The sequence below is a fragment of the Phacochoerus africanus genome, chromosome 1 (assembly GCF_016906955.1).
Source record: "Phacochoerus africanus isolate WHEZ1 chromosome 1, ROS_Pafr_v1, whole genome shotgun sequence".
Taxonomy (NCBI): Eukaryota; Metazoa; Chordata; class Mammalia; order Artiodactyla; family Suidae; genus Phacochoerus; species Phacochoerus africanus.
This window is the reverse complement of record NC_062544.1, coordinates 218,130,851-218,155,390: the sequence shown is the minus strand read 5'-3', so window position 1 is coordinate 218,155,390 and position 24,540 is coordinate 218,130,851. Positions and strand designations below refer to the sequence as shown.

Sequence of the window (24,540 nt, the reverse complement as noted above, 5' to 3'; positions counted from 1 at the left end):
AAATAAGAGTGAAGAGATTAAGAAATTAGGTTTAAGAATAGTTTCCAAACTCTATATGAGGAAAATTTTAAGGCTTGTAAAAATGAATAAAATGAGTAAAATTTAAAGTATATGGAAATTTGGAGTTCCCTTTGTGGTGCAGTGGAAACAAATCAGACTAGGAACAGTGAAGTTGCGGGTTCCATCCCTGGCCTCACTCAGCGGGTTAGGGATCCAGCATTGCTGTGAGCTGTGGTATAGGTCTTGGAAGCGGCTCAGATCTGATGTTGCTGTGGCTGTGGTGGAGGCTGGCAGCTGTAGCTCCAATTGGACCCCTAGCCTGGGAACCTCCATATGCCATGGGTGGGGCCCTAAAAAGCAAATAAATAAATAAAATAAAATAAAAATAAAGTAAATGGAAATTAAATGGAAGTAGACAGTTTAAAGATTGGAAACTTAGTTGTAGGTAAAAGGAAAAATAAAATTCAAAAGTATAAACCAGATCGACAAAATACATGGGAATGCTAAGAATTTAAACTACAGGGCAAATTATATTTTCATTAAAAATGGGAAACCCAGCCAAAGACAGGTAATATTAGGGTCAGACTCAAGAGTTCTCTTGAACTGGAAGAAGATTCTGACCATATGGAATTTTCACTTTGTGCCTCTCCATGAGAGGTCTCCCCCACCCCCTACTCCCCCCCATCCACCCCTCACTCTTTCCCAAGTCAGTTTTATGAAACTGCCACTACTTGAGGATTAGGGGACTGTAGAAACTGATCTGCAGTCCAAGACCAAAGGAGTTTCCACTACCATCCTGGAGGCTGCTGTCCAGAGTATAGTCTAAGCAGGGCTGTTCTGATCTAAAACCAGACCTCTCCCACCAGGATGCATGCCCCACTCTTCTAACTGGTCCAGAGATGAATTTTCACTCATTTCCTTCATGCCTAGACACTCTAGGCTTTCTCCCACTGTTAGAACACAGCTCCATCAACCAGTCTCCCAGAAATGAGGAGGAGAGAGGCAAAGTGACAAATGAGGTAGACAGCAACAGGAATAGTGAGGAGCTGGAGGGCCTTGGCCAGCCAAGTTCATATAATGAGGACTTAATCCAGATCCTAAACATGGTTTGTGCTCATGTGGTACATAGAAGATGTTTAAATTAACATTCTTGCAAAGGCCCATTTCTGTGAAACACTGGATTGAGAAAGATTTCTGAATGCAGAAAGCTGCCATTTGGCATTGAATTTGTGGTTTATTGTAATCTGTACTTGTGAAAATTAATGGTCACATTTTGTGTCCTGTATCTTGACAAAGCCTTTTTGGCCTGAAAGCGAATTTTTCCTTATGGATTTGCAGATTGAGAGGATCCAGAATCCAGATCTCTGGAGACACTACCAGATAAAGAAAAGCAACATGGATGCCAAGAATAGCCAAATAATAAATGAGAAGCTGCTCTTCCACGGGACGGATGTTGACTCAGTGCCATTTGTCAATGGAAATGGCTTTAACCGCAGTTACGCTGGCAAGAATGGTAAGGAAGCAAGTAAATCATCTGGTTGCTCCAAGTGAGCTGTCAGCCACGAGAACCCAAGCTGGCTGGGGACTGTGTGGACGGCATGTTCTCTTATGGTCAGGGGCCATGTTCAGTCAAAGTTTTAGGCTGGACTCACCATGTTTCATCCCAAAGGGACTGACTGGATAGAGGAATGACTTTTTTTTTTTTTTTCAAATTAAACACACAAATGGAGACTTCCTATAGTGGCTCAGTAGAAATGAATCTGACTAGCATCCATGAAGACACAGGTTTGATCCCTGGCCTCCCTCAGTGGGTTAAGGATCCAGCATTGCTATGAGCTGTGGTGTGGGTCACAGGCGTGACTTGGGTCCTGTGTTGCTGTGGTTGTGGTGTAGGCTGGTGGCTATAGCTCCAATTCGACCCCTAGCCTGGGAACCTCCATGTGCCATGGGTGTGGCCCTAAAAAGACCAAAAGAAAAAAAAAAAAAAGAAGAACAACACACACAATTTTTAAAAGAGGCTCTAGAGCGAACTAAACATTATTTTAGCATTATTTGACATACTGGGTCAACATATCAAATTATAGACTTCATCGCAATCCATGATAAATGTTTTGTTTTCTTCTTCACAGCGACTTCATTTGGAAAAGGAACCTATTTTGCTGTCAATTCCATTTATTCTGCCAGGGATACATACTCTAAACCGGATGTGAATGGGAAGAAGTATATGTATTATGTGCGAGTACTTACTGGAACCTACACGCTTGGAAACACGTCATTAATTGTGCCTCCTCTAAAGGACCCTAAAAATCCTACTGACTTGTATGACACTGTCACAGATAATATACAAAAGCCAAACTTGTTTGTGGTATTTTATGACTACCAGGCTTACCCAGAGTATCTCATTACTTTTAAAAAGTAACATTTTGGTATCCTTTGCAAAAGATATTATTCATCTATGTGTATCTAGCTGTTAAACAGGTTGGAGCTTTTTAAAAAACCACGTTTGCTAAGGTCAAAGACCCTTACCACTGACATCAGACTTTGTCTAGCTTCTCTTCTGTAACTGTAATGCCCCTAGCTTGAGAGTAATCAATTTGAGGATTTTTTTAAACAGTTTTTTATTAAAGTATAGTTGATTTACAATGTTGTGTCAATTTCTGCAATACAGCAAAGTGACCCAGTGGTACATATATACATTCTTTTTCTCATATTATCTTCCATCACATTCCATCACAAGAGTTTGGATAGAGTTCCCTGAGCTATACAGTAGGACCTCATTGCTTATCCATTCCAAATGTAACAGTTTGCATCCACTAAGCAATTTGAGAATTTAAACCCAATAACTTAGTTACAACGGTGTGCTCACAACCACGGATATCGAAGCTGTAGAAGTGCAGGTGTGTACGTCTAGAAAGGAGAGAATGACCTCAATCTTAAAGGCAGAGGACACAGTGATGCAAATTCAGCTGCTATGGGGTATCTGTTATCATGTCAGGACTCCACACTGTGGTGGGGAGCACAGTATTACTAAGTGTGCGGGGCTGCTGCCTGCCCAGGCTGTGGGGATGGTGTCTGATTTTTCATCCCTGGGCTGAGGGCTGTGTGTGATATGCAATGAATGCTCCCTAAGTGTTCCATAAACCAATTAAGAATGAAAAAACCCGGTCAGATTCCTACCCAAAGCAGGGGCCAACTCTTCAACATTCTTGACGTCCTGTCACTTTGCCTCACATTGAAGAGACTCCATAGCAGGGAACTTTGTTCTTCACGAACCAGCCTCTGACATGTGGGACAGCTCCAGTCAGGGCTTTGGGACTGCAGTGCCGCAGTGCCCTGCACCATCCAGGGGCTGTGATCTAGCTTGGGGGCCAGGTGAATTGTGTCCCATGGAATTGTGCAGTGAAGCAGCCCTGTCTCCAGCTGGTCTCTTTTTAACGTTCCATTCATGGTTTTCTCCTAAGTTCTTACAAGTTCTGTTCATGGTCTTAGTTTTGCCAAGTGGCGGGGTCAGGGCATGGGCTAATGGCTGCTACATCTTCAGTGTGAAACCCTTCTACTCTTGTTGAGATTAAAGGACTCTAAGGATATTCGTGTATTTTCCCCGGCAGCCTAGCTTTTGATGATTTTAAAGCTTTGTGCGTAAGTGAATCAAAGGAATTAAGGAGTCATATTGCTAGTTTGCTAACTCAGCATCTATTGGATGGTAGTGGAAAGTTTCTTTTGTAATTTCCCCAGGTAAATATCAAACTATTTATTGAGGGCCTAGCTTATACCAGCTAGTGAAATAGGTGCTTTCACGTACAGTATTTATTTGCCCAAACATTCTTGTGAGGTAAGAATTACATCCCCATTTTAAAGTTGAGGAAACTAATGCTCTGAATACGAGAAGCTTCCCTGCCTGAGATCACCTGGGTAACAGCCCTCAGAGGCAGCAACTGAAGCTGGGTCTCTGTGTCATCAAGCCCCTTGCTCTTCCCACTACAGAACATGGCCTCTAGATTCATGTTACTGACTCAGGAACATCTCAGACACACTGTGAATTACCCTCATATTTTCTTGGCCTTGTCCCTTCTGGCTTGTGGTTTTCACGGTAGAGTTTATGTGAAGCTCTGTTTGCCAAGAGGCCAGAGGTATGGTTCTAGAGCAGTGCCCAGATATCTGACTTTTCGGCAAGCACCTCGGATGATTCTGATATCCCTAATATCCAGAGCTGCTTAGGACTTTCCTGGGTCTCTGGAGTTTTGCCTTTGTGGGCCCCTTAACTCTGTGAAAAGTATTAAAAATAGTACTTTGTTATTGCATTGGTATAAACATGAATGTAATCAAAGCTGGATTATATACCTTTTTAAAAATTTTTTAAGAAACTAAAACATTTTTTGCAGACCCTAAAATCTCAGGGACCCTAGCCACTGTGTAAGATATAGGTCGCCAAGCTAATACCTGTATACTGTAATTTTAGGCATAATGCTTCAATTCCTCTGGCCTCTGGAGAGTTAAAGTATTTACTTAATAATCAATTTCACTACTCAGGCATGCTCATCGGAGACATACAAGATGAAATGGGACCCATCTTGGTAGCCGACAACCTCACTGTCTTTTTTTCCCTCTCACACTCTGCTTGGCAGAGAGCCAGGATCTCTTGCTGCATCATAATCTCTACCTCTATAAATATAGGAAATTATCTCCCAACATTTAGTATGCATTCATACCAATGGCTTACTCTCTCCCCAGGTCTCTGATGACAAAGGCTATTACTTCTAACTGAATTCAATACTCGGCCTCAGAACCGCATTCAAACTTTTATGACGCCATCTATCCTAAGACACATTTTATATCAGCTGCCCAATACTCATAGATACAACGGGGGAGCTTTATGAAATACTTACCCTGAAAAAATGTTATTCCTGGACAGGTTCACAAAATGCTATTGCTGTATTTGCAGAGCCTTGACCATCGTCAAGCAAATGGTAAGTGCCGTTACTCTCGAATTCACTGAAATTACCAATTCTAACATTTTTAAAAAATGCAGCTATCAAACAAACCTGATTTGATACCTTGCCCAAAGGGTCACAATCTACAATGTGAAAAGCAATGGTCAAGGGAGTAGGAAAGATTAAAAGAAAATGTTTGGGAGGGAGGGAGAGGGAGCTCTGGGTGAGGGAGAGCATAAACAATATCTGAAGAGAATGGTCTACTTCTGCAAAAGGGATCTGTCTACTACAGGTAAAGGGCATCTTACCTGAGTCACAACATCCTCTGCCTCAATAGTTTTGATAGCGTAGTGCCCAAGGTCTCCTTTCAAAAATGATCCGCTCACACAGTTAACGGCACTTACCATTTGCTTGACGATGGTCAAGGCTCTGCAAATACAGCAATAATCAAAACGAAGTCCAAACCCTCATGCGTTGACATTCTCATTGGGAGATAATGATCACATAAATAAGTAGATAAATAGTGCTCAAATGCTGGTTAAGTGTTAACAGGGATTTTTTCCAGACCTTTCTTTTCCTGGTTACGTTCACCTCCCTCCTTTTCTCCCAGAAAGCACATACTTTTTTTTTGTGGCATATGGAAGTTCCCAGGCCAGGGGTCGAATCAGAGCTTCAGCAGCCGGCCTACACCACAGCCACAGCCATGCCAGATCCGAGCCGCGTCTGTAACCGATACCACAGCTCACGGCAACACCAGATCCCTAATCCGCTGAGCAAGGCCAGGGATCAAACCCGCAACCTCATGGTTACTAGTCGGATTCGTTTCTCCTGTGCCACGACAGGAACCCCCTAGAAAGCACATACTTCCTTTGGATTTTTTGATACCCTCAGTGAAGACTGAGAATCATAGTCAATTCTTCTTAAAAGGTGACTTTGTGTATCTTTTCTGTCATGTTTGTTTCAATCAATAGTTACTGAGATCAATGTTTTCCTAATTTTAAAATTCTTACTCAGACAGTAATAATAATTATCCCCACAGCCTGCAAATGTAATGAGAGTGGGATCAATTTCACCAAAACGTGCTTTTAGTTAGTTTCAGGAGTCAGTCACAGCTGGCCCTTTTTTATTCCCAGGGTTGGTCTTTCTAGATCTCAGTTTCTTCCACAAGGAGGCCTCATATTTAACCCCCAACTGCTTTTCTCCTGATTGGTATTCTGCACTGGTTGATAGGGGTTAACTAGTGAGAATTCTGCAGGTTTGAGAAGCGTGATCACTTCAGATCAAGGCGACAAACTCACCCAATAGATGGATTAGATCGAGAGTTAGCAAACTTTTACTATAAGGAGACATAGTGAGTTGCTTCAGATTTACAAGCCATATAGTCTCTGTGGATACTTAATTCTGCCACAGTAACCCTAAGGTCACCACAGACGATCTGTAAATGAATGGCATGGCTGTGTTCCAATAAAACTTTATTTACAAAAATAAGCGGCAAGCTGACCCCTGCTGGAGGCTGATGGAGAAACTATTTCCTGTTGAGAAACTAGGGGTTTGCATTTGAGATAGGCTGAAGGGATGAGATGGGAGAGGAAAGGCAAAGGCACTGAAGAAAGAGGTATACAAAGAAAACAAAGAGCCAAGTTGGCCAAAGAGTGATGTGTATGCAAGAAGGTGCCCACAGACTAAAATGTGACTAGGTAAGAACAGTACATGTATATGCATGTGCAAATTGACCTTTTCCTGTTCTATCTTTTGTTTTAAAATCCTATTATTTAAAAAGCTCTTAAAATATTATTTAAAAAGTCATTTTCTAGTAGAGTCACAAGCTTCTTCCTTGAATCAGAAGTTGTGCCACTATCCTGGTTACTTGTGGATTCACCAAGCAGTCCAGCAAGTCATCTGTAGAAATGAGTGTTTGGGAAGGGGCCACAGTACAACCTGCAGTGATTGGTTCCACAACTGCATCCTCACATTCATTCATCATGCGCTGCCTTTTGGTATAATGCAGTTTTCCAGAATGTTCTCCATTTTTGCCAGCAGAGTCTTCACCATCGCTTTCAAATATGCCTCCTCTTTCTGAGGTTGGTTCTTGGGAACTTGGTGTCACAGGAACCAGATCAGGGCCGAAGGGACTTGCTGTCTCCTGTCTCACTGTTCCTGAGGTTAAGTTGTGGCTACCAGTTTGTTGTGCCTGCAGGTGGTTGTGCACATTTGATGCTTCCTTTATTGTGTTCTCTCTATTTGTTCTCAGGCCTTGGGTTCCTGCTACCTTTGATGTTTGGTAATGATCCAAAAAAGCAGAAACGGCTCCATTCAAGTAGCGACAGTTGACTTCATGGGATGTTGCCTCAACCTAAGGAAAAAGATTAACACTTGAAAATGGTTATTGGCACTTACATTAATTGGAGAACATGATGAAAGCCAGAAGGGGCCTACCTCAGTTGGGTTTAACCAAGCTCTGGTATTATGTGGATTCTCTGCAGTCTTCAGGGCACACACAAGCATGCGGGTAACGGCCTCCTCCACCCGGGCTTGGTGGTCCTCTTCCTTGGTTGAGGTTAAAAAACAAAGAAGACATATTTTTCATTTGTTTCTTTGTCTCACTGCTGAAAACAAAGAGTAGAGTCTCTTAATTACAAGTTCTGTCCTCTTATTAACATAAGATTTGTTATTAAAGGAATGACTACATTGTTGGCAGAGCGCAATTTTTATGTATTCACTATCCTCTGCCATCTAGAAAGGTTGCAGAATATTTCGGCAACCAAATTTAAGTATGTATCCTGTCTCTAAGACATAGGTCTGAAGTGTGAACCACCTTGTGATGTTTTTTTTTCCTGTATTTGCCATCCTCTGACATGTTTAAAGTTATTTTTTTTAGGAGTTCCTGTGGTGGCTCAGCGGTTAATGAATCTGATTAGGAACCATGAGGTTTCAGGTTCGATCCCTGGCCTCGCTCAGTGGTTAAGGATCCGGCATTGCCGTGAGCTGTGGTGTAGGTCGCAGACGTGGCTTGGATCTGGTATTGCTGTGGCTCTGGCGTAAGCCAGAGGCTACAGCTCCGATTCGACCCCTAGCCTGGGAACATCCATATGCCGCGGGAGCAGCCCTGGAAAAGGCAAAAAAGACCAAAAAAAAAAAAAAATATATATATATATATATATATATATTTTTTAAAGTATTACATACAAAGAAATCATCCCTAGTTTGATAAGCTAATTTTTTTAGGAATGTACAAAAAATATAATAAACACACTCTGCCAACAGAATGAGATGGCCAAACATCTAAATATGTTTTTTAAAGATACAGTAAGTATAAACTATTGCATTTTATTAAAATCAATAACTTTTGTTCATCAAAAGATACCATAAAGGAAAAAAACCCAAGCTAGATGTAACATGTAATTGATGAGATGAATATGCAGAATATATAAAGAATCTACACACATCAATAAGACAAATGACCCAATAATTTTAAATGGGCCAAAATATGAAGACAAACATTTCAAAAAAAGATGGTATGGCCAATTAACACATGAAAATAAGCTTAACCTCGTTAATAATCAGGGAAATGTAAATGGAGAAACCCACAAAACTGTCAAAAGAGAGTCTGGTAATTCCAAATGGTGGAGAAATGTGCATTATGGTAGATGTGCAAACTGATAGAGCTATTTGGAAAACATGTTGGCATTATCCCATAAAACTGAGTATTGATACCCCATAGACCAGCAATCCCATTCCTAGATATATACATACTCTCTCGAGAAACTCCTGCACATGCATATAAGAATCTTCTAATTATAAAAGCGGAAAAAATGGAAACAACTTAATTATCCATCAAGAGATGAGTGAACCAATAAATTGTAGTACATCAACTCAAGAGGGTATTACCCCACAGTGATAATGAAAAGCTACATGTGACAACACAGATGAATCTTAGGAACACAACATTAAATTAAAAAAAAAAAAAAAAAAAGCATGAAGTTCCTGTTGTGGCTCAACAGAAATGAATCTGACCAGGATCCACAAGGATCCACGGCCTTGCTCAGTGGGTTAAGGATCCGGCGTTGCTGTGAGCTGTGGTGTAAGCTGGCAGCTGTAGCTTCAATTAGACCCCTAGCCTGGGAACCTCCATGTGCTGTAGGTGCAGCCCTAAAAAGACAAAAATAAAATAAAATAAAAAAGTAAAAAAAATAAAAAAAATTTAAAAAGCAAATACCCAAGATGAAGCACTACTTCACACCAGGATGGCTATAATAAAAAAGGCTGATAACAATAAGTGTTGGTAAATGCAGAGAATTCAGAACTTTTGTACACTGTTGGGAATGTAAACAGAGCAGCTGCTTTGGAAAACAGCCTGGCAATTCCCTAGAAGGTGAATGTAGAATTACCAGACGGTTGATTGTATAAATCAGGTTGGTTAGGTTACAGTGACCCACTGCATAGTCAAACACTAGATGTTGCTGTGAAGAGATTTTGTAGATGGGATTAACATTTATAATCAGCTGACTTTAAGAAAAGGAGATTATCCTCAGTAATGCTGACTTCATCCAATCAGTTCAAAGGCTTTAAGAGCAAAATTTAAGGTTTCTTAAAGGAGAAGGGATTCTTTTTTTTTCTCTTTTTTTCTTTTTAGGGCTGTACTCGCAGCATATGGAAGTCCAAGCTAGGGGTCTAATCAGAGCTGCAGCTGCCGGTCTACACCACAGCAACGCCAGATCCAAACCGTGTCTGTGACCTACGCCACAGCTCATGGTAATGCCAGACCAGGGATTGAACCTGCATCCTACTAGTCAGATTCGTTTCCACTGTGCCACCGTGGGGACTCCTGGAGAAGGGACTCTGCCTCAAGATTTTAACAGAAAACCTAGGTGAGTTTCCAGCCTGTCATACTGTCTTATATATTTTAGACTCCAGACTGCAACTTCAACTCTGGTCTGAATTTCCATTCCTACTGGCCTGTCTAGGCTAATATACCATACATGACCCAGCAATTCCACTTTTCGGTATACAACCAAGAGAAATGAAAGCCTACAGCCACACAGAAACTTGTGCACAAATTTAACAGTCCATTATTCATAACTGCCAAACGCAGACTCAACCCAGTGTCCATCAACTGATTAGAAGAAAAACAAAACGTGGTATATCTATACAATAAAATATTTTTTAGCCATTAAAAAAGGAAAGAAGTACTAATACATACTATTATATGGATGATTCTTGAAAACATTATGCTGATTGAAAGATGCTAGCCTTAAAGGGTATCCCCTTCAAATATTTAAAAAGAAAAAAATACTCTGTATGGTGTTAGAAGCAATGGGTATGGTTACAAGAAGGCAGATGACATCTCCACAGAGGAATGAGCTACCTTGGGAAGCGAAGCACCTGTCAAGGCTATTACAGATGTGACTTTGGAAGTGGACTCCATGGACTCTATCGTGACATTTGCTCTGACTCCAGTTCAGCATGTGGCAAGCAGAAATTTCTAACAGTGAGTCTACTGATCTCCTGTCATACCTCTCACCCAAGGGTAAACACTCTTTTCTAAGGCCACACAATAGAGCTTCCTGTCACAGTATTCCTGATGCTCCCCCTGTGCCAAAGCCCTCCCCACTACCTGATTGAGGGGAGGATGCTGCAGCCAAAGAGAGGAGAGAGACGCAATCAAGGCTTTGGGTACAGGAAAGGAGGGATGCATTCAAGGCCTCAGGTTAATGAGGACATGGCTGCCATCAAAGCCTTTGGTTAAAGAACGCACAGATGCAATGAAGCCTTAAGTTGAAGAGACAGACTTGAGCCATAATGGTAACTTTTTTTTTTGCTTTTTAGGGCACGTGTGGCATAGGGAAGATCCCAGGCCAGGGGTCTAATCGGACCTCCAGCTGCCAGCTTACGCCACAACCACAGCAACATGGGATCCACGCCCCGTCTGTGACCTACACCACGGCTCTCAGCAATGCTGGATCCTTCACCCACTGAGGGAGGCCAGGGATCAAACCTGTGTCCTCATGGATATTAGATTCATTTCCACTGCACCACAATGGGAACTCCCAATGGTAACCATTCTAATTATCAAGCAAAGCAGGCAACCAGGATTGAGCTTAGCACAATGAAGGGGAAAAGCCTTTGGCAGAAATGTAATGAGAAGAACCTAGCACTGAAAAACTGCTCTGAGAAAATGTGTAAGTCAGGTCTGAGAATTCTGCAATTAGTAATGAGGACCCTGAACCAAGAAGATATTTCCAGCCCATACAGTGTGGGAAGGGACTGCAATGTGGGACATATGCGACAGGTCCAGCCAGGCCTAACACAATTCTCCTAACAACACTGGTCAAGGGAGAAGACCTGGCACACCAACATCAGGGCCTATGAAGTGCTCAAAGAAAGAAAATAGTGTGTCACAAAAATCTGGTTTCCAACCTCACCATCCATCAACACAGCACAGAATAAAGAAGTCAGGGATCAGGAGCTCCTGTCGTGGTGTAGTGGAAACGAATTCGACTAGGAACCATGAGGTTGCAGGTTCGATCCCTGGCCTTGCTCGGTGGGTTAAGGATCCGGTGTGGCCATGAGCTGTGGTGTAGGTTGCAGAGGCAGCTCGGATCCGGCGTTGCTGTGGCTGTGGTGTAGGCCGGTAGCAACAGCTCTGATTTGACCCCTAGCCTGGGAACCTCCATATGTAGCAGGTGCGGCCCTATAAAGGCAAAAAAGACAAAAAAAAAAGTTAGAGATCAAAGTAAAAACAAAAGCAAAACTAATACTGGAGTGTTGGTTAAAATTAATCATCAAGTTCTATAGATAGGTGCTATATATCTTAAAAACAGGGAGATTACATTTTTTTAGAAAAAAAAAAAAAAGTACCAGTTCAATCCATGAGTTTATACTGACAGTGACAGGATCAATGGATTCCACATAATGCCACCAGTGTCTAGGAACAAACAGAACCTGAAACCCAAACAAAAAATGGTTAGCACAAGAACAGGATATTTTATTTTATTTTATTTTATTTTTATTTATTTTATTTATTTTTTGTCTCTTTGCTATTTCTTTGGGCCGCTCCCACGGCATGTGGAGGTTCCCAGGCTAGGGGTCAAATCGGAGCTGTAGCCGCCAGCCTACGCCAGAACCACAGCAATGCAGGATCCGAGCCGCGTCTGCAACCTACACCACAGCTCACGGCAACGCCGGATCGTTAACCACCTGTGCCACGACGGGAACTCCAGGATATTTTATTTTTTATGTCAGAATCAGACCTTGATTGAAGCTGCTAGGAAAGAGAATGAATACAAAAGAGTTTATAGCAATATTGCAATAGGTAAGAGAAATAAAAAAAAACAAAACCCACAATCCATTTATTTTTAATTAACAAGTTTCCATGTTCCACGAGGATATTACCAGCTTCTCTAGTCTCTACTCTCCTTAATCCTGGATGTTCTCCATCTGCATCCATATCTTAGTAAAGGATTCTGAAACTAATTTTTCTCCCTTTCCATCACAAAATATTTTTATGTGTTCTGAGAATGGGCATATATAAAAAAATACAGGCCATAGTTTCTGCCTTCTCACAGTGTAAAATTACACCAATGAAAAAATAATATGAAGAGGAGTTCCTGCTGTGGCGCAACAGGATTGGTCGTGTCTTGGGAGCACTGGGACACAGGTTCGCTCTCTGGCCAAGACCAGTGGGTTAAGGATCCAGTGTTGCCACAGTTGCAGCTTAGGTAAAAACCACAGCTTGGATCTGATCCCTGGCCTGGGACCTCCATATGCTGTGGGATGGCCAAAAAAATAAAGAAAAAAAAATATATATAGAAGGGAAGCATTATATTTAAGTATATAAGGAATAAATCAGCAGAGTGGATACTGGTGCCAGAGAACTTCAGAGATGGGAGAAGCAGCATAGACTAGGGAGTCAGGGGCAACCTGGATGGAGGAAGTGTGATGGAACCAGGATCAGGAGAGAAGGAGGACGTGCCAGGAGGGAGAAGTGGGCAAGCGAGGTGGCACCGTGGAGGGGCAGCCAGAAGACCAGTCTTACTACTGCACAAGGAGTAATGGGAAATAAAGTGAATTCCGAATAAACTATCTAGATTTTATCCTATAGGTATTCTTAGTTGCTGAGAAGTTTTGAGTATGGGGATGTGTTAAAAGAGTGACATCATAGGAAAATCTGGGAAGGACAGATTCTTGCAATGGTCCAATTACTAAACTAAATGTTAAGATTTAAATAGGAAGGGGCTCCACTGTGGCTCAGGGGGATAAGGACCTGATGTCTCCATGACAATGCGGGTTCAATCCCTGGCCTGGCTCCGTGGGGGTAAGGATCTGCCATTGCCACATGCTGTGTCATAGGTGTGGCCATAAAAGAAAAAAAGGGGAAAAAAAGATTTAAATAGGAACGTCCAGGAAACAAAAGCAGTGGGCAGATTCAGTACGTGTTGTACTTGTCTAGACTTAGATTTCCTAGGAAGGCTGAGCAGAGGAGGTGGAGAGGACCTAAATTTTCAGATTTAGGAAAATGGCACTTGCTCTGGACAAGGAGATGGGAAGAGAGATCCTTTTAGGAGAAGGGGCACTAAAAACAGCCACTTTGGCCACTGGATTTAGTCATTAGGAGGTCACAGATGTCCTGTCACAAAGTACACTTTCAGTAAAGTGGTGAGAGAGAGAGAGCCAGGTTATCGTGGATTCAGGAATGAGCATGATGTAAGGAAAACTAATACAATGGACAGAAACAGTCACATCTGGCTATTAAAATAGAAGAGAAGAAAAAAAAGACTTAGCAGAACCTTTCCCTTTACACTGAACGGCCACAGTGAAGATGATTATGATGAGGAGGATAATGGAAAATAACACACCGTGGTGAGTATGGGAAGAAACTCACACAGTGCTGGTGGAAATTTAAGGTGGTACAGCTGCTGTGGAAAAGTTTGGCAATTCCCCCAAAGTTAAACGACGCAGTTATCCCATGACCTAGCAATTCCACTCCTACCTGTATGTCCCAGCGAACTGAAAACATATGCTCATACAAAAACGTGTACACAAATATCCACAGCAGCATTATTTATAATAAACAAAGCATTTTATTTATCCATCAGCTATTCAATGGATAAATAAAATGCATATCCACAGAAAGAAATATACTCAGCCATAAAAAGGAATGAAGTACTGATAACATTCTATAGCATGGGTGAATCTGGAGGATATTACACTTCACGAAAGAAGTCAGACATGAAAGACCACAGACTGTACAATTAAATTTATGTGAGGGAGTTTTCGCTGTGGCGCAGTGGAAATGAATCCAAATAGTAACCATGAGGTTGCAAGTTCGATCCTTGGCCTCGCTCAGTGGGTTAAGGATCTGACGCTGGCATGAGCTGAGGTGTAGGTTGCAGAAGAGGCTTGGATCCCATGTTGTTGTGGCTGTGGGGTAGGCTGGCAGCTGTAGTTCCGACTGGACCCCTAGCCCGGGAACTTCCATATGCCATTTTTTAGGGTGTGGTCCTAAAAAAAGACAAAAGAACCCCTACAACTTATGCGAAATGTCCAGAACAGATAAATCTATACAGAAAGGAAGTAAAGAAGTAGCTGTCAGGACATGGGATGGGTGAATGGGGAGTGACTGCTCATGGGTTGAGGCAATTGAGGCCAACTGTTTGAGCTAGAACGCTTGCAAATAAAGGAAGCAGGAAGAAAGCCAATGAGAAAGGAGCAAAGAGAAGAGGGATAATTGAGGGAATAAAATCTAAAGAGACTACGAAAATCTTACAAATTGTAAATAAAATATCAGACAGCAAAGGCCAGTGTTGTAAGGGTGATTTTCCCCACTGGGTTGCAGTACTTAGTACTAAACCTTTGGAAATGTTTCAGAGACAGTCAGTTCCAAAAGTAATACATATCCTTCCTTAAAAGCAAATTATTATCAACAAATATTATATGTTTTGGAGTTCCCGTCGTGGCGCAGTGGTTAACGAATCCGACTAGGAACCATGAGGTTGAGGGGTTCGATCCCTGGCCTTGCTCAGTGGGTTAAGGATCTGGCGTTGCTGTGAGCTGTGGTGTAGGCTGCAGACATGGCTCAGATCCCTCGTAGCTGTGGCTCTGGTGTAGGCCAGTGGCTACAGTTCCGATTCGACCCCTAGCCGGGGAGCCGCCATATGCCATGGGAGTGGCCCTAGAAAAGGCAAAAAGAGAAAAAACAAAACAAAACAAATGTTCTATATGTGGAATCTAAAAAAAATACGAATGAATCTATATACAAACAGAAACAGACTCAAACACAGGAAAAAAATTATGGTTCAACAAAAGGGAAATGGAGGAGGGGGAGGAATATATTAGGAATATGGGATTAAAAGACATAAACGATTACACATAAACTAGATAAGCAAGAAGGATTTACTATTAGCGCGGGGAACTATATTCAATATCTTAAACTGTAATGGAAAACAATCTGAAAAAATATATCTGTATAACAATCTGAAAAAATATATCTGTATAACTGACTCACTTTGCTATACACCTGAAACTAACATAATATTGGGAATTAACTATACTTCAATTAAAAAAAAAAACCCTCCCCAACACAAAATCATTCTCAGTTCATTCTTCTTCTGTTGGCCCACTAACTGGATATATTTGAATCTGTATTTGTGTGTCTGGATAATAATGTTACAGAAGTGAAAATAAATGTTCCAGAGGTGCTCAAGTACTCATGTCTTGACACTTTCTCTAAACCTGAATAAAAATAACTGAGCTTTTGGATCTTCCTCTACAGTCCATTCTCCTCTTCACCAGCAGGGGGAGCTGTGTTCCCTCTTCCCATCTCCCTCCTTGAGGTGTGCGAAGCCTCCAACTGGGGAAGCTACTTTTCAGCAGCAAAGCAGCAGGGAAGGAACCATTCTTCTTTGTACTGGCAGGGAGGCACATGGCCTAAGGATCTCAAAGAAGCCATGGCCGAGTTGTTCAGTGACAGGTCACCAATATTTTAAAGCTTTCATTACCTGTCCTGGGCTCAGTGTAACCATATGCCTTCGAGCTTTCTGGAACTGAGGGAAACGTTTTAAATCAGGATTGACAACATTAATTTTGCTGAACACACTAGATTCTTCATAAGGGATTCTAGTCGGATAAAGAAAAGGAGTATCTTCAGGAGGAAAGAGATGCCATCTTTTCCTAAATTAAAAAAATAAGATACAAGTTGTTAGTACTCTAAACTGGAGATAAAACATGTAAGAAGGCAGCAGCTAAATGTTCATTTTCCTTCAATCCATAAAGGACCACCTCAGGGGTCACCAGGCCCATCTCGCACCCAGTATCTCCTGTGCAGACACCCACCTGGTGGAGACGGGGCAGCCACTAGTGCGTATCACATGATGATGCCCTGAGTAGTCCCTTTGCAGGGATAGGATCTTGTTTGTAAGATCATTCTTTCTCATCTCAAATCAAAGTCAGCCTCTTCATAAACTGTTTCTATCCCTGAGTCTAGATCTACCCAGAACATCATTCTTTCAAATCTCTATATTCCTTCTTTTTTTTTTTTTTTTGCTTTTTAGGGCTGCATCCATGGCATACGGAAGTTCCTAGACTAGGGGTCTAATTGGAGCTGCAGCTGCCAGATTACGCCACAGCAACAGCAACGCTGGATCTGAGCCATGTCTGCGATCTACACTCTAGCTCACAGCAAGGCTGGATCCCCAACCCATTGTGCAAGGCCAGGGGTGGAACCCACATCCTCTTGGATACCAGCTGGGCTTGTTATCACTGAGCCACAATGGGAACTCCCAAATCTCTGTATTCTTATTTTATCCAGAGTAACCACTCACGCTTCTATCCACTAGTTTCCAAACTTCTGCCTGTTTGGGTCATAAATTACTTACGTTAAACATTTGTTAATCCATTCAGAGAGAGAAATGCACAAATGATGGATGCACATAACTAAAAAGTAGTAAAATATAGGAATTTTCAAAGAGAAAACTGTAAAATGTTTCAGCAATTAAAACATTTTTTGAAAAGTGCAAGCGATAAATCTTAACTCACAAAACACTAGATACACCGATACTCTGAGCCAAGAGGGAGGATGTCGGAGGCAAAAGAGGGGAGAAGTGTGAAAAAGGAAGAGGCACACACAGACAGAAATAAATAGCTCGGGGAGGGGAGGAGAGAGAGAAGGAACCCAGATCTGAGGCAAGCTCTAAAGCCCTCTAGTGACCCCTTACAGTTACAGCAGGCCTGTCATATCCTTTCAAAATATGTCCTTTAAAAATAGCTGACCGCTGTTCTCAAACTAGGAAGTACACACTAAAATCTTCTTTTGCCTTAGAGATGATAAAACTGCTTCATTCCACTGGACCTATGGCTCGTTTGGGAGAATTTTTAGCATTTAGTATATTTGGAATGATAGAGCTAACAGGACTCTTAAGAGGTCAACTCATCTCAACGTTTAAAGACGTGGAAGAGGGAGCCAGGGTTGGCTCGGTGTTGTTCACTGGGCTTGTGTTAGCGGTGGACCCAGTATCAGGTCACAGATCTCCAAACCTCTACACCACAGCTGTGTTTCCCAAAGGAATAGCCATGATGATAACATCCCATACAATTTGCTTGGCTTGGCTTAAAATGTAATATATATGCATCCTTGCCTGGTTAATCAGAAAAGATAATCAATCACCATGTGCTCCAAAAACCTCTCATGGCCTGATGCTAAAAGAACAGAGAATAAGCAGTATTTGCCTGGGCATTGAGATCTTCTGGCTTGGAGTTCCCATTGTGGCTCCGTGGGTTAAGAACCCAACCTAGTGTCTCTGAGGATGCAGGTTCAATGCCTGGTCTCGCTCAGTAGGTTAAAGACCCAGTGTTGACGCGAGCTGTGGCCTAAGTCACAGATGCAGCTCGGATCCCCAGTTGCTGTGGCTGTAGTAGCATAGGCCAGCATGTGCAGATCCGATCCGGCTCCTGGCCCAGGAACTTCCATGTGCCTCAGGTGTGGCTATAAAAATGAAAAAGAAAAGAGACCCTCAGGCTCCATCCAGCCTTTCTCCCCAGTCCCTCTGTCTCTAATGCACGACTCACATGGAGGACTCCCAGGGCCCTCTATACACCCTAGGCTTTCCGAGGGCTCTCTCACACTAGTCCCTCTGCTCCTCCCACCCATGTCGTTTCACCTACCCCTCAAAGCCCATCTCAAAAGGCAGCTTCTCTCTGAAACCTTCCCTAATCTTTCCTAAGAACGTTAAGTTCTCTCTCCTACTTTTCAGTTTCGTGGCTCTAGGAAAACCTTCTCAAGGGTGTGTTCATTCTGCCTATGTATATTTCACAGAAATCTGTGGGCTTGCCCGCACTCTAACTGCACGTCCCTCAGGGCAGAGAGGTGTCTTATTCATGTACCTCTGTTCCCACTGTAACACATGGTACCTGCAAGACAGGATACTCAGTGAGTATTTACTGAATAGTTATTTATTACTCCAGTGTTATATGAGGCCAGAAAATATGGTCTATTTCAAATTAAAACAAAGCTATATTAATTTTGCATCATAGAAAGAACCTAGGTATTTTTTGGTGATGTTTTTCCAACTGCATTTCGTCGGCTTGTTTCCCAATTCAGAACACATGGAAAGCACTATTTAAAAGGATGCCCTCTCTAATGAAGTCTAAGATTCAGACTATTAACTCCAAAAAGGCAGGACCAGGCATACTTGATCCACTGGTGCATCCATCGTCATAATAATGCACCTAGATGGTCTGGGCTGTTTATTAAAGAGCCGATGAATCAAGGAGGACCTACCTCATGCCCTTTTACAGTTTTCAAAGTATTTCACACAGTTTAAGACAGCAGCAGAGGAAGGGCCTGGACTTAGCTCCTCCTACAGACACAACAAATACATGCCTACATATAGATCAATTTCCTCTGAAAAGAACCTGAGATCTAGCTGAGCACCTGCTCCACAACAAAGAAGAAAAAGGACTAACTACATCAAGATGGTATGAGAGGCAGAGAGATGCTCCTGCAAAAACCCCCACCACTGGCATGGTGGCACACAACAGGGAGGGACCTCACCACGCAGATGCTTTCTCCTAGAGTTGGCACCTCAGTTCAGGAGCCTCGGCCCCTGGGACCTACACTGCACAGATGAGCCCCCAAACACCTGGCTTAGAAAACTAACAGGGCAGGAGTTCCCGTCGTGGTGCAGCGGAAATGAATCCGACTAGGAATCATGAGGTTGCGGGTTCAATCTCTGGCCTCCACCAGTGGGTTAAGGATCCGGCGTTGCCGTGAGCTGTGGTGTAGGCTGCAGACAGGGCTCGGATCCTGCGTTGCTGTGGCTCTGGCATAGGCTGGCGGCTACAGCTCCGATTCAACCCCTAGCCTGGGAACCTCCATATGCTGCAAGTGCGGCCCAAGAAAAGACCAAAAAAAAAAAAAAAACAACTAACAGGGCAGATGTTTAAGGGTCCCAAACTGCTATAGGAAATAGACTCCCCTCTCAAAGGGCTGGTATATGATCTCACTTGTCTCAAAACCCAGCAAATTAACAGCAGTTTGGAAAGTGCTGATGAGAGTATATGTGAAGGAACATCATTTAGAATCTGAACGTATCCACCGAAGGGGCAGGGGATGGTAGAAATGCTCCCAGGAGATGGAAGAACCGGCAGATGCCATTGCTATGCTCCCCACCTAACCTGCATGCACAAGTGGACAAGCTTGGGCTTGAGGGTTAGCAGCTGTGGTCCTTCCTTGCTTTAAGGCTGAAGCCAGAGAGCTCCAGTGACTACAGCACCTCCCCATCCCTGGTGGGGGCAGGTGGACACAAATGGTCCCAGCATTCTTCTGCTCCATGGCTAAAGTCTGTAAGGGTGGAAGGCTGCAACACACCCCTGTCCCCTGGCTGGAGCTGGCAAACATGAGCAGTCAGAATATTCTTCTGCTCCCAGACTAAATAAAGTCAACATGCATGCACACAGAAGGCACTCTCTTGCTGCATTGCTGAGCCTATGGGCACGAGCAGTCATTTTCCTGCTGCCCTCCTGAAACAAGAGAGCAAGCCCCACTCTACAGCTACCTAGCTAAAGCAAGCAGGTGTGTGCAATATACACAGGGGACACCTCTTGACTGTATGATTCTGGTGGCCAAGGGGGCTGGTGATTCTGAGCTCCACAGGACTATAATGATTGGAAAAGACGGTTCTTGGCAGGTCATCTCAGTGGGTTAAGGATCCAGTGCTGCCGTGAGCTATGGTATAGGTCACAGACATGGCTCGGATCCCACATGGCTGTGGTTGTGGCATAGGCCAGCAGCTGCAACTCCGATTTGACCCCTAGCCTGGGAAGTTCCATATGCCATAGGTGCAGCCCTAAAAACCAAAAAAAAAAAAAAAAAGAGAGAGAGAGAGAACCATCATATGATGCAGCAATTCTACTTCTGGGTATTTATCTGAAAAAAAAAGATAAAAACACTAATACAAAAGGATTCATGCCCCCTCCCATGTTCACTGCAGCACTATTTACAAAAGCTAATATGTAGAAGCAACCTAAGTGTCCACCGACAGACAAATGGATAAAGAAGACGTGGTGTGTATACACACACATACACACACACGTACATACATACAATGGAACATTACTCAGCCATGAAAAAGAATGAGATTCTGTCATTTGTGATAATGTGGATGATCTAGAGGGTATTCTACTAAGTGAAATAAGTCAGACAAGAAAGACAAATACCATATGATTTCAGTTATGTGTGAAATCTAAAAAACAAACAAACAAAATGGAAACACACTCACAGAGTACAAATTGGTGATTTCTAGAGGAGAGGAGGTAGGAGAAGGAGGTCAAGGGGATTTAGAGGTACAAGCTTCCAGCTATAAAATAAATAAATCATGAGGATGTTTGTGGAGCATAGGGAATATAGGTAATAATACTGTAAAACCTGTATGGTGACAGATGGTAACTAGACTTACGGTGGTCATTTCACAATGTATAAAAATATCCAATTACTATGTTGTACACTTGAAACTAATATAATTATAATCCAATTAAACTATAATCCAATTTAAAAAATCCAAATAACCCAAAACACTTTGCATATGTAATCTATCTACCTACTTATTTACTATTTCTCTTAAGGATCTGGTCACAATCCTTTTTAAATATCTGAGAATTTGGACATGGTCATTTCTGCTTTTCCCTCTGTGCTGTTCTGTAAATGGCCTGAAAGGCCAGAAGAGGAGACTGGGACATTGTTAACTAGGGGAAAATAAGGCTGCACATACAACATCCTAAGTACATCCTCAAGTGACAGAAACAAACTCACATAACTCCTGGAATCAAAAGTATTGGCTGCTTCAGCCCTTAGGTCCCTTAGGGCCCAGAGGCAGATGGAGATAAAAACTTACCCAAGGTAATACGATCCTGCATTATGTCAACACGGAGGCACAAATTAAATTTTAGAGTTGAAAGGAGCCATAAATACCTTCTGTTCCAATAGTTCTCAAACCAGGCTCCCTGGCATCCCCTCAGGGGCTTGCAGGTAAGTAGCTAAGGCTTTTCTTTTCAACAAACTGCTCTGTTCTATTTTATTTAGGTTTGAAGAGAGGGTGTTTCTGTTTTAAAATAAAACTTTGAACACTACTCACAGACTCTTACATTACAGAGCTAGGCAGACAACAGTCTAGCTGAACTGAGAGTGGACTCCTAGCGTGTTAGGATCTGCTTTCTGAGAGTAATCCTGATCATGGCTAAGACACAGTACACAGAAACCACCATCTAAACTGTTCCCCTTACTTTCTAGAGGAGGGTCTGGGCCAGAGGTAAAGAGATCTGCCCTGTCATGAGACAGACTGACGGGATGGAGCAGGGTGCCTTGCCACCTACCAGGTACTCATTCCTCTGCCTGTGCAACACACTCACACACACACACACACACACTCTCTCTCTCTCATGCATGCACACGCACATGCACATTACCTTCCTTGTACCTGGAATACTAGGTTGCAACCATAGGTGTCCAGATGACAGGGTGTATGGGCCCCCATGGAGCCGATCCACAATGTACTTTGCTGTCCATTTCTTCCAGGAAACCCGAAGTCAGACCATTTCACATCCTGTTTTGAAAATAAAGTCACAGCCCATCAAGAACAACCAACTCTGCAGTATAGCAGTGTTACACGGTGCACATCCGGTGTGGGGCACCTGGAACACTTTCTTACAGAAAATGCTATGGTTGGAAGAGGTTAGGTTTCCAGAGCAAATCAAGCAGTGTTTTTAGGAGTTCCTGTCATGGTTCAGCAGAAACAAACCCGACCAATATCCATGAGGATGTGGGTTTGATCCCTGGCCTCGCTCAGTGGGTCAAGGATCCAGCATTGCTGTGAGCTGCTGTGTAGGTTGCAGACACAGCTCGGATCTGGCGTGGCTGTGGCTGTGGCAGAGGCCGGCAGCTGTAGCTCCGATTCGGTCCCTAGCCTGGGAACTTCCATATGCCACACCTACAGCCCTAAAAAAAAAAAATTTATAAAGTCTTTTTAACCAATAACCTATCAGAATCACCTCATTAATAGCAGTTATTTACTGCCTGCCTACAACAGGCCTGGCACTGCTCTAGAAGCATGGGATGAATCAATGAACAAGATGGACAAAAATGCCCATCCAAATGAAGCTTACGTTTTAGAGGTTGGAGACGGACAATAAACACTGACAAAGTAATGCATATACCTAGGGGAAATGGCTCAGGCAGCAGGAACGGTGACTGCAACGGAAATGGAAGTATTTTTTAAAAATCTCTAAAGTTCAACTCAGGAAGCCAAAAAGCCCTATTTAAGCAGTGCAGGCCTTCGGAGGCATAAGTAATGTATTAACTTTTTGCACTTCAAAGACCACATGAAAGAAGCCTTCTCCTAGGTTAGTGGAGTTATTTAAAACTACAGAGGCTGGAGCCTTAGTTCACACCTACTAAATCAGAGTCTCCAGGTGGGGGAGGCAGAACCTATTTTTTGAAATACTTTTGCTATGCTCCTCAAAATCATGAACTCCTTAAGTGTAAAGAACTTTAAAACAGAGACAACACAGTGCTTTGAACTTGGTATTCCTTATGTCTAATTCTGTGGATATATCATGGCCAAGTGTGACACATAAATACCATTTGATCTAACGGTTGTCAAACCAGACTCCCTGGCGCCTCCTTAGGGCCCTGGGAGGAGCAGCAGAGGCTCTTCCTTTCAACAAACGACTCTGCCTGATTTAACTTAAGTTTTAAGAAAGGGTGTTCCTGCTTTTAAATAAAATTTGGAAAACTACAGTATGTAGTTGGGCATAGGCTGAAATCCATGGAATTTAAAATAGGTATAAGCTAGAAAAGAAAAAGAACACATACCAGTGAACCAGACAAGAAGGTATGGCTTTGCTCTTTTTTTTTAAATCATGAATTTTTCCTATTGAGTTTTTAAACAAAAATCACTTCTATGTGCAGAACACCAGTATCTCCAATCTGTACTTTCTATTTTTAGAGGAAAAAACAGTAACAAGTATTCAAAGAGAAGATTCTGGAGAGACATTTTAATGGATGGTTTTGAGGAAAACCAGAAAAAGCATTTTCATTTTTGTTTTGAGTGGATGAAAATAGCGGAGTATGTGCATATAACTAATATCTGTTATAAAAGGAAGAGTTTTTGCAAGGTCAGCACTACTTTCAGTGCACATGGCTCATGTGCAGCAGCTCCAGGGGTGGCAAAAGTCATTTCTCCTTTGGATATGGCCACAAGCTCCATGCAGGGAGCTTACCTCTGTTCTCCCGATGCCTAATGCCTAACAAGATACCCGCTCTGGGTAAGTGCTTAAAACACTGGCTACTTGGGAGGGAAAGAAGAATCCATTTGTTTATTATGGGTAAACAGTTCAGGTCGAGAATATTTCTATTACATACCTGGTATGATGCTGAGTGTTTGGAATATGAAAATTAATACAACACAGGCCCTTCCTTCAAATGTAATGATGTGTGGTGCAGCGGGTTAAGAATCCGACTGCAGTGGCTCAGGTTGCTGGGAGGGCACAGGTTCAATCTCCAGCCCAGGACAGTGGGTTAAAGGATCTGGTGTTGTTGCAGCTGTGGCTTGTTGCAGATGTGGCTTGGATTCAATACCTGGCTGGGGAACTTCCATATGCCATGGGTGCATCCATTAAAAAAAACAAAATCTAATAATGGAAAACAGTCCCATAAATGGACGCTTCCAATACACTGCAGCAAGTGGTCTGACACCAGTAAGCAGAGGGCTCTAAGATCACAGAAGAGGGGCTCCTGGTCCAAGCAGGGAGCTTTGGGAGGCTTCCACTTAACCTGGTCCTTGTTGAACAATTCACCACAAATTTAACTAAAGGCAGTTGAAAGACATTGCAGTATTAAAAACAAAAAAACAGGGACCTGCCTTACCTAAGAAGAGACTGGTTTAAGTGACCCTTAGTCTTCTCACATATACCCTTTTTAGGAATTTAGTGAATGACAACACTTGTTTCCTCGGAGACATACACATATGCACCTTGAGGGAGTCAGGGAATGACCCCAGGAGAGGAACTGTTCTAGAGCACGGCTTCAGAAAGAATCACAGAAGGAAAGGCTTTCTACCGG

General features: G+C 42.6%; 2 protein-coding genes across 6 annotated transcripts in view; one reads left to right on the top strand and one right to left on the bottom strand.

Annotated features, from left to right (window-relative positions):
* The window catches only part of PARP14 (poly(ADP-ribose) polymerase family member 14), a 55,681-nt gene extending 53,038 nt beyond the window's left edge, over positions 1-2,643 (top strand). For 2 of the 3 annotated variants that reach the window (XM_047790805.1, XM_047790796.1), the window contains exons 16-17: positions 1,339-1,513; positions 2,130-2,643. In XM_047790805.1, coding sequence (XP_047646761.1) covers positions 1,339-1,513; positions 2,130-2,419 — 465 coding nt within the window. In that variant the 3' untranslated portion in view covers positions 2,420-2,643. Of the gene's footprint in view, positions 1-1,338; positions 1,514-2,129 lie in introns of those variants that run through there. The other variant, XM_047790813.1, reaches the window with a different exon arrangement.
* A 3,603-nt stretch (positions 2,644-6,246) lies between these two features.
* HSPBAP1 (HSPB1 associated protein 1) overlaps positions 6,247-24,540 on the bottom strand; it is a 66,201-nt gene continuing 47,907 nt past the window's right edge. For all 3 annotated transcript variants that reach the window (XM_047790775.1, XM_047790760.1, XM_047790768.1), the window contains exons 4-8: positions 21,888-22,024; positions 15,929-16,100; positions 11,790-11,873; positions 7,368-7,478; positions 6,247-7,284 (exon numbers count right to left, since the gene is read on the bottom strand). In XM_047790775.1, the coding sequence (XP_047646731.1) occupies positions 6,751-7,284; positions 7,368-7,478; positions 11,790-11,873; positions 15,929-16,100; positions 21,888-22,024 (1,038 nt within the window). In that variant the 3' untranslated portion in view covers positions 6,247-6,750. The remainder of the gene's footprint in view (positions 7,285-7,367; positions 7,479-11,789; positions 11,874-15,928; positions 16,101-21,887; positions 22,025-24,540) is intronic.